General features: G+C 44.3%; 1 protein-coding gene across 1 annotated transcript in view; it reads right to left on the bottom strand.

The window, feature by feature from the left end:
- LOC306916628 (pleckstrin homology domain-containing family A member 5-like) overlaps window positions 1-15,104 on the bottom strand; it is a 217,303-nt gene that overhangs the window by 7,436 nt on the left and 194,763 nt on the right. Inside the window, exons 20-28 of the mRNA XM_079494589.1 lie at window positions 8,161-8,232; window positions 7,676-7,756; window positions 7,152-7,322; window positions 6,107-6,208; window positions 5,294-5,405; window positions 4,755-4,798; window positions 2,413-2,551; window positions 1,688-1,815; window positions 861-1,046 (exon numbers count right to left, since the gene is read on the bottom strand). Coding sequence (XP_079350715.1) covers window positions 861-1,046; window positions 1,688-1,815; window positions 2,413-2,551; window positions 4,755-4,798; window positions 5,294-5,405; window positions 6,107-6,208; window positions 7,152-7,322; window positions 7,676-7,756; window positions 8,161-8,232 — 1,035 coding nt within the window. The remainder of the gene's footprint in view (window positions 1-860; window positions 1,047-1,687; window positions 1,816-2,412; window positions 2,552-4,754; window positions 4,799-5,293; window positions 5,406-6,106; window positions 6,209-7,151; window positions 7,323-7,675; window positions 7,757-8,160; window positions 8,233-15,104) is intronic.

Below are 15,104 nucleotides of genomic sequence, written 5' to 3'. Positions count from 1 at the left end.
ATTCTTGTTTAGGGACACCAGGTTGAAAGTGATTAATTCAGTATATGGTTGCGCACAAGAAAACGTGTCTATAACATGCGTGTCACTTGTCACATGTGTGACAAGTTCGATGTGACGATGTGTGATGGGTGTGGGTTACGATCAAAGAGTAGACTGTGAAACAATTATGATTGAATTAGAGGAGATCTAAAATCGAATGAATCTGCCGAAAGAAAAAATGTGCGCACGCGCACACGCACACGCACACACACACACACACACACACACACACACACACACACACACACACACACACACTCTACAAGTGTGCATATAATATTTTATCTTGGCGTTCGGCTCTGCTAGGGCAAACTTACAAAATCAGCAGGGGATCAAATAATTATTTCCTTCACTGTACATTTTCTCCCTGCTCAGCACAATTAAACACAATCATTAAACATTAAGAGCAGGGAGATAGAAATACAATAACCACAACCCATGGGGAACAGAAATAACAGAGCCCACCGGTGGTGCTGGGGTGGCGGTGGAAGCAAACAGTGCATAACAACAAGCAGGAACCAATATGCAGAAGGAAGGCAGGAAGAATGCATGCAGTCTAGGTGAGCTCAAATTCCCCACCCATTTGGTCAGCTGACTGCCACATCAGCAAATGACATGTGGGTCTTGCAAACACTGAATACACCCACATAATGCGTATTAACCCCTTGAGTATATGTATGTGCCCTTGAGCACAGCATGAAGCCGCTCGAGTAATCTGACTGAACTAACTCCGCAAGCTACGTATCATTACTTCATCCACTACTGGTAATGACGTGGTAGCATTATACACACGTGTATGTACAGTATGTGTGTGTTTATACCTGCAATACAACACACGGGTTGTCCTTGTTGAATGAGGGCGACCGAGACGGGGTCTTCTTCTCTCGGAGAGCGGCCTGCTGGTTCCGCCTCATCCTCTCCAGTTGCTCCTCCACGCTCATCCGGGCCCGGCCCACCTCCCTCTCCCCCCCGGCTCCCATCTGGTCCGCTGCACTGCGCGGCCGATCCTGTGGACAAGCTCTAAAGTCATCCCACACCTGATGCAATAAACCCAGACGCTGTCCTCCCCAAAAACAGAATCCCTCTGACGCATTTTGCCACAGCCCAATTATCTCCAGAATAGATTGTGATCATTGGCATACTGTATCCTGTTTTATTTTCTTCTAAAAACTGTGAATCCAAGTGTAAAAAAGTGACATTTCTGTACAGACATCCAACATGCAAATAAATACTCGAATCATGTTGATCGATGATGCATGACTGACTCCAAATTTAAGCAAAGTTTCCGCCATATCCAAGGCCACATTGCTTTCCTTTATGAAATTAAACGTAACAGTTAATGTAAACACATTTCCATGCTGTATTGATGTTGGTACCATAGGAGAGATAACAGGCGAATGTTGATCAAAATAGCAATTCTTCTACATTCTCTAATCGCGTTAGACTTCTTGTAAATTAAGTAATGCAGACTTGTAACAATAATTTAACTCTAAAAAATGTACGGTCTCAAGAGTTAAAGATCTATATGAGGGTCCAATTGGTTACCAACTCTCTATCATTTAGCTGGGGACAACCTGGAACCTCCTCAAGGACCACTGGTGGTCCCCGGACCACTGGTTGAGAACCACTGTACTAGAGGCCCACTTACCGATCTGGCCTCCGGTTTCTTGGTCTTCCTCAGCGTGACGTAAGAGGCGATGGTGCAGGACTCGGGGGGGCTCATGGGAGATTTGGTCCTGGGTTGAACGATGCCCACTGGGTGGTAGGAGGAGGGCACTGCGTTGGGGAAGAGCAGGGCACGCAGTCAGCCACACAAGAACGGAACAGAACGTTACATCGGACGTCAAAGATGGAGTGCCGGGCTTTTTGTCTATGGAGTTAACATTATACTCTAATAGTAATACACCCCCAGGTGTGGTTATAATATTCAAATATGTCTTCCCTGTGTATTTTTGGTTTCTTCCAGAAAGCTGAAAGCCTTTGAGTCAAAAGGCCCAATCGAAATACACCACTTTAGTGACATCATAACCCTAGATTAGTTTATACAACGCTACAATGCCATGTGTCACTGAAAGGGAGACACATGCTTTCTTTTGTCAATTCCTGATTCCTTATACTGCTGCTACAGTTAGGCATATTAGGGAGAGCACAGACAATCACGCGTCTCTTGACACGTGGATCATTCTTTTCTACAAGCTCTTTCCTACAAGCTCACAATGCTCGATATTGAGCGCTTGTAGATCTGCTGTTTTTTCAACGGCGAAAAGTTTAAAATAACGCTTAAAAAGTGGTTCAAAGCTAAAGTGGCGCAGATGCATTCCAGTTCTTATAATGGGCTGATAGTGTGAGACGTGGAGTTCAGAGTTGAAGCACCTTTAGCGGACATGGACGTGTCTTTGTTCTCGGCAGCGGGGTCCGTCTTGTCCTTGTCCTCTCCGTTGGCCTCGTCCCCCTCCTCCTTCACAGTGGTCAGCTCCGGCTCGCTCTTGTACAGACGATAGTCCGGCGCCTGCTGTGTGACGCAACAGGGAGTGTGGGACAGACAGACTGCCGGTCAGCACACACGCACACACACACACATGTACTGTAGTGCATCATACACACACACAGGCAGACGCGGACGCACGCGGACGCACACACGCACGCACGCACACACACGCACAAACGTGTCTGTATGCAAAAAGGATGCATGCATATTAGCAAAAATACACTGTCACAGAAATACGCACGCACGCACGCACACACACACACCTGTAAATTGTACCCCCGCTAAACAAATACACACGCACGCACGCACACACGCCATAGAAATTGCACAACCACTTGTACGGACCAGGATGGGGCAGAATGCAACACTGTAGGCATGCGATGGTGACATCTGGACGAAGCATGGAGGAGGGTTAAAACAAAGCTGAGTGAATATGGAATAACAATATGGCACACTCTCAAAAACACAAACTAGGGTTAGAAGTAGTCAAAGTAAACTCCAAGTGAAGTTAGGAGTTCAATCCAGCTCAACAATTGTTTATCATTTTTCCATGCACTTGGAAAATGACAAACGATTGTTGAGCTGGATTGAAAAACAAACAAAAAAACAAAACAAAAAAAACCCAAACTGAAATGAAGAATTAAAATGTGATGGTCCAGCGGGCTGAGTTAACGGGGTGATGTCAGCAATCCAACCAAAAATTCGGAACCAATGAGGTGACACGGTGTGGAGCGGGTAAAATGCTGAACCAATGAGGTGACACGGTGTGGAGGGGGTAAAATGCTGAACCAATGAGATGAGACACGGTGTGGAGGGAGTAAAATGCTGAACCAATGAGGTGACACGTCGTGGAGGGGGTAAAATGCTGAACCAATGAGGTGACACGGTGTGGAGGGGGTAAAATGCTGAACCAATGAGGAGAGACATGTCGTGGAGGGGGTAAAATGCTGAACCAATGAGGAGAGACATGTTGTGGAGGGGGTAAAATGCTGAACCAATGAGGAGAGACACGTCGTGGAGGGGGTAAAATGCTGAACCAATGAGGAGAGACATGTCGTGGAGGGGGTAAAATGCTGAACCAATGAGGAGAGACACGTCGTGGAGGGGGTAAAATGCTGAACCAATGAGGTGACACGTCGTGGAGGGGGTAAAATGCTGAACAAATGAGGTGACACGTCGTGGAGGGGGTAAAATGCTAAACCAATGAGGTGACACGTCGTGGAGGGGGTAAAATGCTGAACCAATGAGGTGACACGGTGTGGAGAGGGGTAAAATGCTGAACCAATGAGGAGAGACATGTCGTGGAGGGGGTAAAATGCTGAACCAATGAGGAGAGACACGGTGTGGAGGGGGTAAAATGCTGAACCAATGAGGAGAGACACGTCGTGGAGGGGGTAAAATACTGAACCAATGAGGTGACACGGCGTGGGGAGGGGGTAAAATGCTGAACCAATGAGGTGACACGGTGTGGAGAGGGGTAAAATGCTGAACCAATGAGGAGAGACACGGCGTGGGGAGGGGGTATGAGAGGCCAGCGGTTCTTACGCTGTGCGCTCCATTCCTGGAGCCGGCGGCGGCCTTGCGGTCCTCGACGGGCCGGTGCGCGTGCAAGGGCAGGCGCCCGCCAGGGTGCGAGGGGAGGGGGGGCACGTGAGGGGGCCGCTCGGACGAGTCGTAGAACTGGGGGAGAGGCGGGCGAGGGGGCACGCTTTCGCCCCCCTCCTTCAGGGGGCTGAGTGCCGGCAGCGTCACTGCCTGCCGGGCGGGTTTCCAAACAAGCATTTAATTTCACGTGTGTGTTCACGAACAATACTTATAAATACATATATACCGTAAATACATATAGGATTTAGCAAGAGATGAAAATGTTCACCTGTAGCACCCGACATAAAAAAAACATACATAAATACAATCAGACACCATAAATAACACAATTCATCACAAAAACAGGGTTAGTGACCAGTCCGAGTCTTTACCTGCTCTTCTATTGAGAAATGTAGTCCCTGTGGTCAAGTAGAACCACTACGGATTATCTAAAACTATCTTACATGCCCAAGCGGACATTTCCATCTTAGCTCAGTGGTAGATATTTCCGGACTCCCTCATTCCCTTCTTAAGCACAAAAAAACTCCTGGCCAGACTTGTGTTGAGGTGCTAATAATTGAACTAGAAGTGAACATAACACAAATGGCCGTCCGTCCTTAATGGGTTCTGTAGACTTACATACCTCATTCTTTGATATGCTGGAGAGGGGCCTGGAAGGGGGAAAACCTGTTGGACAAGGAGAACGGAGACAAGAGTGAAAAATGGAAGTTCATTTTTTTATTTATTTTGATAACCGAAACACGTGCAAAAAACATTTCACGGGCAGCGATCTGTAGTTAATCAATTCACATTTTAATGACTTTGGAATGCAGTACTTTTGAGAAAAAAACATTTCAAGACCTGCAATTTCTTTTTCCTTTTTTTTCAGGTGACCTCTCAGAGTTAAATGAGCACAGAGGACTTTACTGAGTAAGGCATGCGGGTTGCGGGAGTAGAGGTTTGGAAGAGTGCTTTCAGTACACCCAGTAATTGAAAGGTCGTAAATCAAATCTCCACAACAGCCATTACGTCGATCAACTCATGTGTCTTGTCAAAGTGTCCTTGACAGACACACAGAGAGAGAGAGAGGGAGAGAGAGAGAGAGAGAGAGAGAGAGAGAGAGAGAGAGAGAGAGAGAGAGAGACTGGCTGCAATCTCCATATTAAAGCAGTGTCAGCTCACTGTTGTCCGTGCTCCTCCTCTCTGGCTTGTTCTTGGCCAGAGCTTCCATCACGTCCTGAATCCTCCACAGCTCTTTCTGGATCTGCACGTGCCGCTGACTCGGAGGTTCCGTCTGAGAGGTGCACGTTCATGCACGCCCATACACACACACGCACACGCACACGGAAGTGGACGGACACAGAAGGGTACACATAAGCACAGACCGAGTCTTCTAAACATTTCTATGAAATTATCTTTTTTAGTGTATTAAACCTATCACGGGACTGTGCGTGTGTGCGTGTGTGCGTGTGTGTGTGTGTGTGTGTGTGTGGTCCATCTCTTGGAGTGGTGAGCCGCAGCCGTGCCGCGCTCGGGAATCATTTGTGGTTGATCTGACCCCCCAATCCAACCCTTGATGCTGCGTGCCAAGCAGGGACTCTAGGGAGGCATTGGGTCCCATTTTTACAGTATTCCGCTCACCCCGAACACATCTCTCTGTTTTTACTAACCACCTGGTGGTCACCTTATCACCTAAAACTGGAGTATGCCTTGAGCAGAAACATCCATAATTCAACTTTATACGTTTTTTTAAGTGTGCCGGCCCTGAGCAATTTGGTGCCCTAGGCAGGATTTTTCGTGATGCCCCCTTGAAAAATGACCATGGCCCCCTTGTGTTCTAAAGCACTGTGTTGTTGTTTTTTGCTTGGTGGATGCCCCCCCTCCCCTCATGATGCCCTAGGCAACTGCCTGTTCTGCCTGATGGTAGGGCCGGCCCTGTAAACAGTGTGCGTGCGTACGTGTGTGCGTGTATGTGTGCGTGTGAGCGTACAGTACCTGCGGGCTGCCCAGGGCTTCCAGCTGCTCCAGGAGGTTGGTCTTGGCCAGTGTGACGTCTGTCTCCAGCTTATCGTATTCTCTCCAGGAACGCTCCAACTCCTGCGACCACCACCCCAATGACACTTATATATAATGTACTTAAATACCACCACCCCACATGACACTTTACAATATAATGTACTTAAATACCACCACCACACATGACACTTTACAATATAATGTACTTAAATACCACCAACACACATGACACTTTACAATATAGTACTTATAGCAGACGCTCGTCTCCAAAGGGACTTATAAAAGGCCTATTCATACTCCAGTTGTAGGTGATAAGGTGGCCACCGGACAGTGGCTTTGTGGTTAAGAGTGTCCGCCCGGAAACTGGGAGGTCGGGGTTCGATCCCCGGCCGGGTCATACCAAAGACTGTAAAAATGGGACCCAATGAGTCCCTGCTTGGCACGCAGCATCAAGGGTTGGATTGGGGGGTCAGATCAACCACAAATGATTCCCGAGCGCGGCACGGCTGCGGCTCACCACTCCAAGAGATGGACCACCAAAAACAAACTCACCGCTCACCCCGAACACATCTCTCTGTTTTTACTAACCACCTGGTGGTCACCTTATCACCTAAAACTGGAGAATGCCTTGAGCAGAAACGTCCATAATTCAACTTTATACGTTTTTAAGGTGTGTTCCCACTAGAGCTCTTCACGGGTCCCGAACCTAAATGGACCTCTGAAATTTGGTCCGATTCCGAGCCGCTCCGAGATTCATTTTCAAATGACCACACCGAGCGGACTCGTGGCAATTTGGTCCAATTCCGAGCCGTTCTGACTTTCTTTCTTTTCTTACGTACCCGGACCTTCCGAGGTAATAGAACCGATCCCGACCAGGCCCCAAGTGATTTTGATAAAACATGGATCCGAGTCATCCGACCCGTACAGGTCTCGGGTCCTGTCGGGTATTTTCAGATGTGGGTGATCCGCCAAGAGCTCTAGTTCCCACCGAAAGGTGTGCGCAGCGTGCGTGTGTGCGTCTCACCGTGGTGACTCTGGTGAGCTCTCGGCAGGTGCTGAGCAGTCCGCTCTGCAGGACGTCTCTCTGTTGCAGAAGGCTCTGCATGGCGGTGGAGCAGGATGTGGAGGTGGGGTTGGCAGCGCTCTGCTCGCTCAGCTCCTGGCTGGCAGACAGCAGCGCCGTCTCCAGCGTGTGCTGTGGAAACAGGAGCGGTGTTTGTCCATTTCCATTTTCGACAGTCAGCAACTTTTGATTTCGTTTTTTTTAGTCATTGGTCTTTTGAATTAAATTCCATTTAGCTTCGGTCATATTTGAGTCATCTGAAATGTTTTAGTGTTATATTCACGCACGCACACGTACACACACACACACACACCCCAGATGAGCAGACCTGCAGTACAATACAGGCTCACCCATGCAGAGGTATGATTAATCACACATGGACACGTGGACAAGGACTAATTACACGTTGTGACTCCTCAGCATAAAAGACAAGAGTAGCAGAGAGAGAGAGAGAGAGAGAGAGAAAATGGGCGAGCGGCCTGTACCTTCTCTCTGTGTAGCTGCTGTAGTTTCTCTTCCTGCATCCTCACTGCCTTGTCCTGCTCACACAGTCTGCTCAGCTTGGTCTGAAATGCACGCACACACACACGCACGCACGCACGCATGCACACGCACACAAATCATGAACTTGTGTGTGTGTGTGTGTGTGTGTGTGTGTGTGTGTGTGTGTGTGTGTGTGTGTGTGTGTGTGTGTGTGTGTGTGTCATTTTATGTTTGGTTGCGTTCTGAAAATAGCAGATCCAACACGTCGCAGCAGACCGGCTACTTTCAGCAGGCAATCTAAGTTTACATAAGTGTAAAATCAGGCATTATGACTCCATCAAGGCCTACCAAAATATGTTTTTTTCCACAAAACCAACTGTAGATACAACTAGACTAAAACTAAATGAGAAATTGTATTCAGAAGACTATGACTAAAACTAAATCAACATTTAGCTGTCAAAATGAACACTGGTCTCAGTGGTCTTACATCTACGTCGACCTCCTCTGTGCGCTGGGGTGGGAAGGAGGCGGAGCCCTCCCTGTAGTCCTCCGGGCTGACCTGAAAGACACACGGACACCGTCACACATTGAACTGCAGGGGGCGACAAAATAACACAATATGTGCTGCTAATACATTCAGTGCACAGGATGGATAATATGGAATGGTTCCCACTGGGTCAGTGACACCCCCCCGGCCTCGATGACCTTACGGTCTGACATGGGTGTTGCCGCAATCGAACGCTGTCACTTTCAAAAGCAGGTAAGACAAGATAGGGACCCCACATATGCAGCAGCATGTGTTATTTTAGGAAGAGAAAATCAACACTTTCTTTAAAAACAAAACAAGTTGTTTTATACTGCCCCATTTACCATTTAAAGTTAACTTCCATATCTCTACTAGAAAGGTTTCAAGGTTTCATGGAAACGGGTATGGTCAGACAATGCTATGACTGACTGGCTACGGCCTTATCCTCCTCCTTAGTAATATTCTTACTCTCTACCTCTCCTCCTCTCCTCTCCTCCACTCTAAAGTCTGTCTCGACAGCAAAACTGAAGGAAAAAAAATCATGAGACCCAGACTAAAACTAGAACCTAGATTGATCTTTCTCTCTCGCACTCATGCATGCATGCACGCACTCCTCTTTTGACATCTGAATTACAAAATGTGTCTGGCGTATTTGAAGACCTCCCACAGCTGATAAAAATCCTCACGGCTGTAGGACAAGTCTAGCCTCGCGTGGAAATACTATATCACTGCATGGATATTAGTCCATCTCGGCACTAGATATTTTTCCTGTCCCGCCCCATATTTGCATACTGGGCCCTAGTTGGTTATAGCCTGGTTCCAGACAAATCTGTTTTGGCTCGTCAACACTTTGGCCGTGAAGTCCTCCCTCAATTGAGAGGGGCCCGACTTAATCTGCCTGGGGCAATATGCATTGCAAAGGCAGATGAAGGCTGGCTATGCGAGGCTAGGACAAGTCCCCCCGGTCGAGTTATTTTACACTCATCCTGATTAGGTTTATATGCTCCGGGAAAATGTGACAGCGTGAGCGATGAGCTCTCAAAATGGTCAATACAGTGGAACATTAAATTTAAAAAAAGACAGATTTCTATGATTTGAAGCCTTAAGAGCAGACAAACTGTCTAAAAACAAGACAATCAGTGGAGGACAAAGTGCATTTACTGCAGGGCTGATGAAAACAATGACATCCAACAGGAATAAATCTGAGTGTGTATCCAGGTGTAACTCTGAGAGTGTATAAATGTCATTTGGCTACATTTGTACACTCTCAAAGTTACAACAAAATGACACTTGGGTTAGAGGTTCGTGTTGTAATACTGGTCAGATATCTTCAATGGTTAGCTCCGTTGATTAGAAACATATATTCCAAAATTAAGTCACTCCGTCTTTTAATATGTACAATAACACACAAAAGCCAGATTTTCTAATTACTGTATCAAGATTTGTAATGTTTGAATTTTCTTTGTTTGCCTTTGTTTATGCAATGTTAAGTCAACGATGAGACCATTTCTGAGTATCAATTTCTAATCAAAGCTACTTTTGGTGTTTATGTGTGTCTACCCAAACAACCCAAACCTCTACCAAAGTGTAATTTAGCTTTAAATAACCACTGGAGTGGTTACAGTGGACACTGGACTGTGTACACTACAGGATGTTTCCAGTGTGAAACCCACCAGAAAGTGACAAGTGACGATGATGGGAGATAATCATGGCATTATGTCACAAGCCATGCACATTCCAGGTCACTTCCAACAGGAAGCAATGGAATGCAATGTACAAAAACACCAACTACTACAATAACAAGGCAAATTAACAGTGGTGGAGTGTATTTACTAAGTACAATTACTTGAGTACAATGTAAGGTACTTTTACTTTACATGAGCATTTCTATTTGTCAACACTTCTACTTAAACTCCACCAACTTCTCAGAGATAGATACAATGTACAATATACATTGTACTCCACTACAAATGATTTTTATGTTTTAAGTTACTTTACATTGAGTTAATTAAACCATACATTAACCACTTAAGCTCTATTGAATAGTTCAGCTATTTAAATAATAGCCGATCTATCTTGTAATCTGCTACTTTCCAGAAGGTTTGACAAATTTGGAAAAAAACGAGAACTGTAAGAACATTTTGATGCAAACACTTCTTTTGCATTTTATATTGTGCTATTGCTACTTTTACTCAAGTAAAAAAAAAACAATCAGAGTACTTCTTCCACCACTGCAAAATAACCCATTAAGACCGGGAAAGCATCCGTGTCATTTTAGCTAAAAAAAAAATCATTATGTTATGCTTTGGCTATTAAAAAATAGCAGATATACAAGATCACAGCACGTCACCTTGGGCCGCACTATGAGCTTGTAGAGCTGCTATTTTTGAAAAATAGTGAAAAGCTGTGAAAAATGAAAATCATTATAAGTTATTTTAAAGCGAACACAACTCAAATCTTTGCTTCTGGGTCCCTGGAACAACATATTTTGAGATCAGGGTCGGCGGCCAAAAACTTTTTGTTGACAGTTTTAGTGTCTGCTTCACGTCTTAATGGGTTGGAACACGTTAAGAGCATGTTGTGATGACACCGGGGGAAGCGGCTGACTGCATCCAAGGTGCTGTGATGAAACGAGAGGTGTTGATGATGAGGTGGCACAGTGGTGGTAGGGTACAGGGGGGCGGGGGTGCAGATAGACCCCCCCACCCCAGGACTGGGGACGGGGCTTGATTCAGCTTCACATGCAGTCAACTCGGTATGATCAAACTACAACACAAGAGTTCATTGTTCAAAGCTTTTCTGCTTTGATTTGGCCATTTTCCTCAATATAGACAGTAATTTGGGTTGCTTTAACCACTTATGACTGATATGTGACCAAATTTGGTCATTGGGCTGCCATTGGTATACTTTGTTGGATGATGGATGATGGTGTCGCACAGAAAAGTAAATTATAAACACCTATGTATATTGCCAAAAATAAGGACACCAGGTCGTAAGTGGATTAAACCCTGGATCATCTAATTTTGTAACAAAACGCTCCAATTCAGGCACTATAATATCTCAATTATTGTCTGTTTTTTTTAATCTTCAGCTCAAAGATATATTAATGAAAGTGATTTCACCAGGTCAAGGTGTTCGATGGAAGCTTCCATGACAGACTGTTGTGAAGCTGAATGGGAGACCACCCCGACCCAGGACCTTACTTGCTGGTAGAGTTGCGGCCGTGGCGCCGAGTTCTCGATCATAGTGTGAATCATGAAGATTAGGGGCTCATTCTCCTTCGTCTGGCGGAGCGCCAAGGAAAAGAGGACACAGAGCTATGGTAACACAGTGGAGGCCGCAGCGTTATACCTGCTTAAACCCCATGCTTTGTTGAGCGGAGTCCCTCTCAGGGTCAGGGAAAATGACAAAAATACAATTTACATTTACAACAAGAAACTGTAATTATCATACTTTCAGCTAGACCACAGTGGCACTCGTGCTCCGTATAGCTCTTCGCTATCTTGACTCTCACATGAGAGAAAGAGAGAGAGGCTGTGAGTGCGCGTGAGATAGAGGGTCATATGTGTGGGAGGCTATGCTGTGTTTGTGTGTGTAAAAAAAAAGGAAAATGTTGTATACTTGAAGTGTGTTATAAACACTGTGACACTGACAATTTAATTCAATTTATGTCGTAAACACTAACAATTTAATTGAATTTATTTATGCGAACTGAGCCAAGGGTAGGGCTCGATAAGCATTATGCTTCTCCCTGTTCCCCCTTTTCCAGCATCTTGGACACCTCATTATGTCAAATGGACTTCACTTTCAATGTTTTATTTTGGTCTTCAGTTCATGTACAAAATGAATAATGTTATAAATAAAGATACATTGTTATGACCAAAAAAGGTGTAGGCTGAAACTAATTAGGACTTGACAATGATGTGCCCTGGACTCTTTGAGATTCTACCTTGTTCTATATGCACTAATAGTCACATACTGTACATGTTTTCCAAAAGTGCTGAACAATAACTTTTCAGTTTTTGCTGTACCTCAATTATCTTTGCTGAAAGCAGCAAAAGTTTTGGACATAGCCTAATACGGATGCTGAGGTCTAAATGGTAACCTGCCACTGATGACTGTTGTGAGGAAGCAGGGATGAGCATTGAACTGATAGCCTGTTATCTTGTTTACAAGGACTACTTCAACCATTTTCAACCAATCTTCACACAATTGGTCCTCGATATAGATACTGCTCATTCTAAGATGCAATCGTTTGTCTCAGAGGATCGAGGGCTGAGGACATTTCAGAAACCTAGCCTACCAGTGACATTAGTAGTCAGGTTTGGTCATTTAAAACAAGATTTCAAACCTTTTGTGTCTATTATTATTGCAAGAACAATGTCTTCTATTTCACTATGCTAACTTTCCAGGAAGAGAAAGGCTGTAGTTTCTATATTAGCTTGGAGGATTTTACTACAGTTTATGACTAACTTTCATGGATTTGTAAACACACATGTAAAGCAAATTTGTATCCCTTTCAACAGGGTCGAAAATGAAAGCAATCCATCTCTGTTTCAATTATAATGAATGCTATTAACAATGATTACCGAACTCATCCATCATGAAAAGAACCCAGGGAAAACTCAGAGTCAGCATTTAGGGGAGGTCCACTGATGGTCCAAATGGCTACTAAAAGATTAACTTTAAATGCAGTATATCAAGGGATGCCCCTCTACGGAGAATCAATCTTGATAAGAGTGCTTCTATTGTCAAAATGACAGATGGTCCTGTTGATAAAAGGAATGGCAATATCCGACAGTTAACCGCAAGAACGGAATATATTTTTCAAGCTGCCAAAGCTCTGCATGATTGAGCTACGTTCTACCCAAATCAATTAATTAATAAATACCCACGCTTATCAATTCACTTTGGTATAATCAATTCCTGGAACAAGTCTTTGGAGATTAAAAATCAAAAAAGTCAAATGTTAATCACAATTTTTACCGTTTTGCATTGGACCTCTCTCTTTCAAGGGGTATTTTAAACACTTGAGTCATTTTAATGTCCACCCAGGCTTTTGTGAATACCCCAGGCACTTTTTAAGTTGCTTGATTTAATATTTAGATATTTGATATTAATTTAATCAGGCATGCCCCCCTTCCTATTATAAACCCATTGAACTTCAAACTTCACTTGAACCCACTTTACAAAAGCCAGAGTGCGCCCAACAGAATTGTGTTATAGTGAAATACTTCACACCCTGAAGAAGGCAGTTACTTGTCGAAACGTCGGTTTCTTGGTTTAAGTGAAAAAAGCCTTTAAATTCTTGTCACTTTATGCCGACAAGAACCGCCCTATAAGCCAACAACGTGTGGCATATATGCTCGCATGAACTGAGCTTAATCTGTCTGTTTCTCAGCCGTTCGCTCATCCACACTGAATAATGCATTGGGATTCTAACCTCCAGTCCAAAAATAAACAGCCCATTTAGATGCCTTCTAGGATTAGGGTATATAGCCTTTAAGCTGTCTTATTTACTCGCTATTACACCGCAGACCGCGAGGGATGACGCCGTCCATTTTTAACAGGAACCCGAATCTGGCATGCAGGAAGACACACAACTTCTACCGGTAGCATTAGAGTGTCAACTCAAGCAGGCAGTGGTGGAAAGTAACTAAGACATTTACTTACAGTAAGTAATGTACTTAAGTACCATTTTGAGGTATTTGTACTTTCCTTGAGTATTTCCAATTTCTAATACTAATATCTATTGGCCTGGGCCGGCTTAGCGGTAAAAAAAATGCCCAAAAATATATTTAAAAAAAGAAAGAAAAGAAAATAGCAGATCTACAAGCTCACAATGCGTCACGATGCGACACATTGTGAGCTGGTAGATCGGCTATTGTCAAAAGATTTGTATACATTTGAAAAGTTGAAATGAGACCTTCTGCATAATGTGTACACTTTTACTTTTGGTACTTTAAGTACATTTTGATGCTGATACTTACTTTTACTCATGAAAAAAAAATTCCAGACTTTTATTTGTAACGGAGTAATTCTACATTGCTTTTTCCAACACTGGCAGACAGGAGCCTGCTGACGCCAGCCATTACATCACGGGTCTGACTCTGAACCAGTCTGTGTGCTTTGCTGAGCACACCGTCAAAACGGATTTATCTTCCATGAAACTTTCTGCCCTCTGCACACAGAGTTCTGTCGCTACGCATAATCAGAGCAGCAGGTTTTCCAGAAAACCTCCGCTGCATCCGGCTCGGCTGTGCCCAAATAACATTAATGAGCGTAAAGCTATCCTCTGTGACTTTCCTGTCTGCCCCGGATTTGAACCTCCTGCGCAAGTGCTTGAAATGTGTGTCCAACCTAGACACACTAAATGTCTCAACAGAATAGCAGGGAGATTAATACAACTTAAAATACCCCAATGTATGTATATTGTATTAACATTACCATACAGATAATACAATTTCGTAAAAAAGAGATGTCGTATTAGATTAACTCAATTAAGTCAGTGTAATTTTCACCTGTATCAGCAGTATGTTGGCCCTGTGTAATAATTATACAAGGATCTGACACTAAGAAGGCTGATTAGCACTATACTGTGTATGCCCAGAATACATGCAACACTGGATAATACTGTAAGCAGAGTTCGCCTTAAGGGACATTTGGCTTTATTACCCACAACAGCATGCATGTAGTAGCATACCCTATGCAGTTCATTATTTAATACTGTAACTTTCATTTAACTGTACATAAGCGAATAAAGAGAGAGACCAGGATAGAGGTGCAACGCCCATTAGAAATGCAGACATAAGAGGAACCATCTTTACATGATGGCCATGCACAATGAGACCAGACTCTGTTTCACTGTAGGCTGAAACGAGTGTGAATCTGAATGCATTTCTGTC

Source organism: Electrona antarctica (assembly GCF_951216825.1).
Source record: "Electrona antarctica genome assembly, chromosome: 23".
In the NCBI taxonomy this organism is placed as follows: Eukaryota; Metazoa; Chordata; class Actinopteri; order Myctophiformes; family Myctophidae; genus Electrona; species Electrona antarctica.
This window is presented reverse-complemented; position numbering and strand designations above follow the sequence as displayed.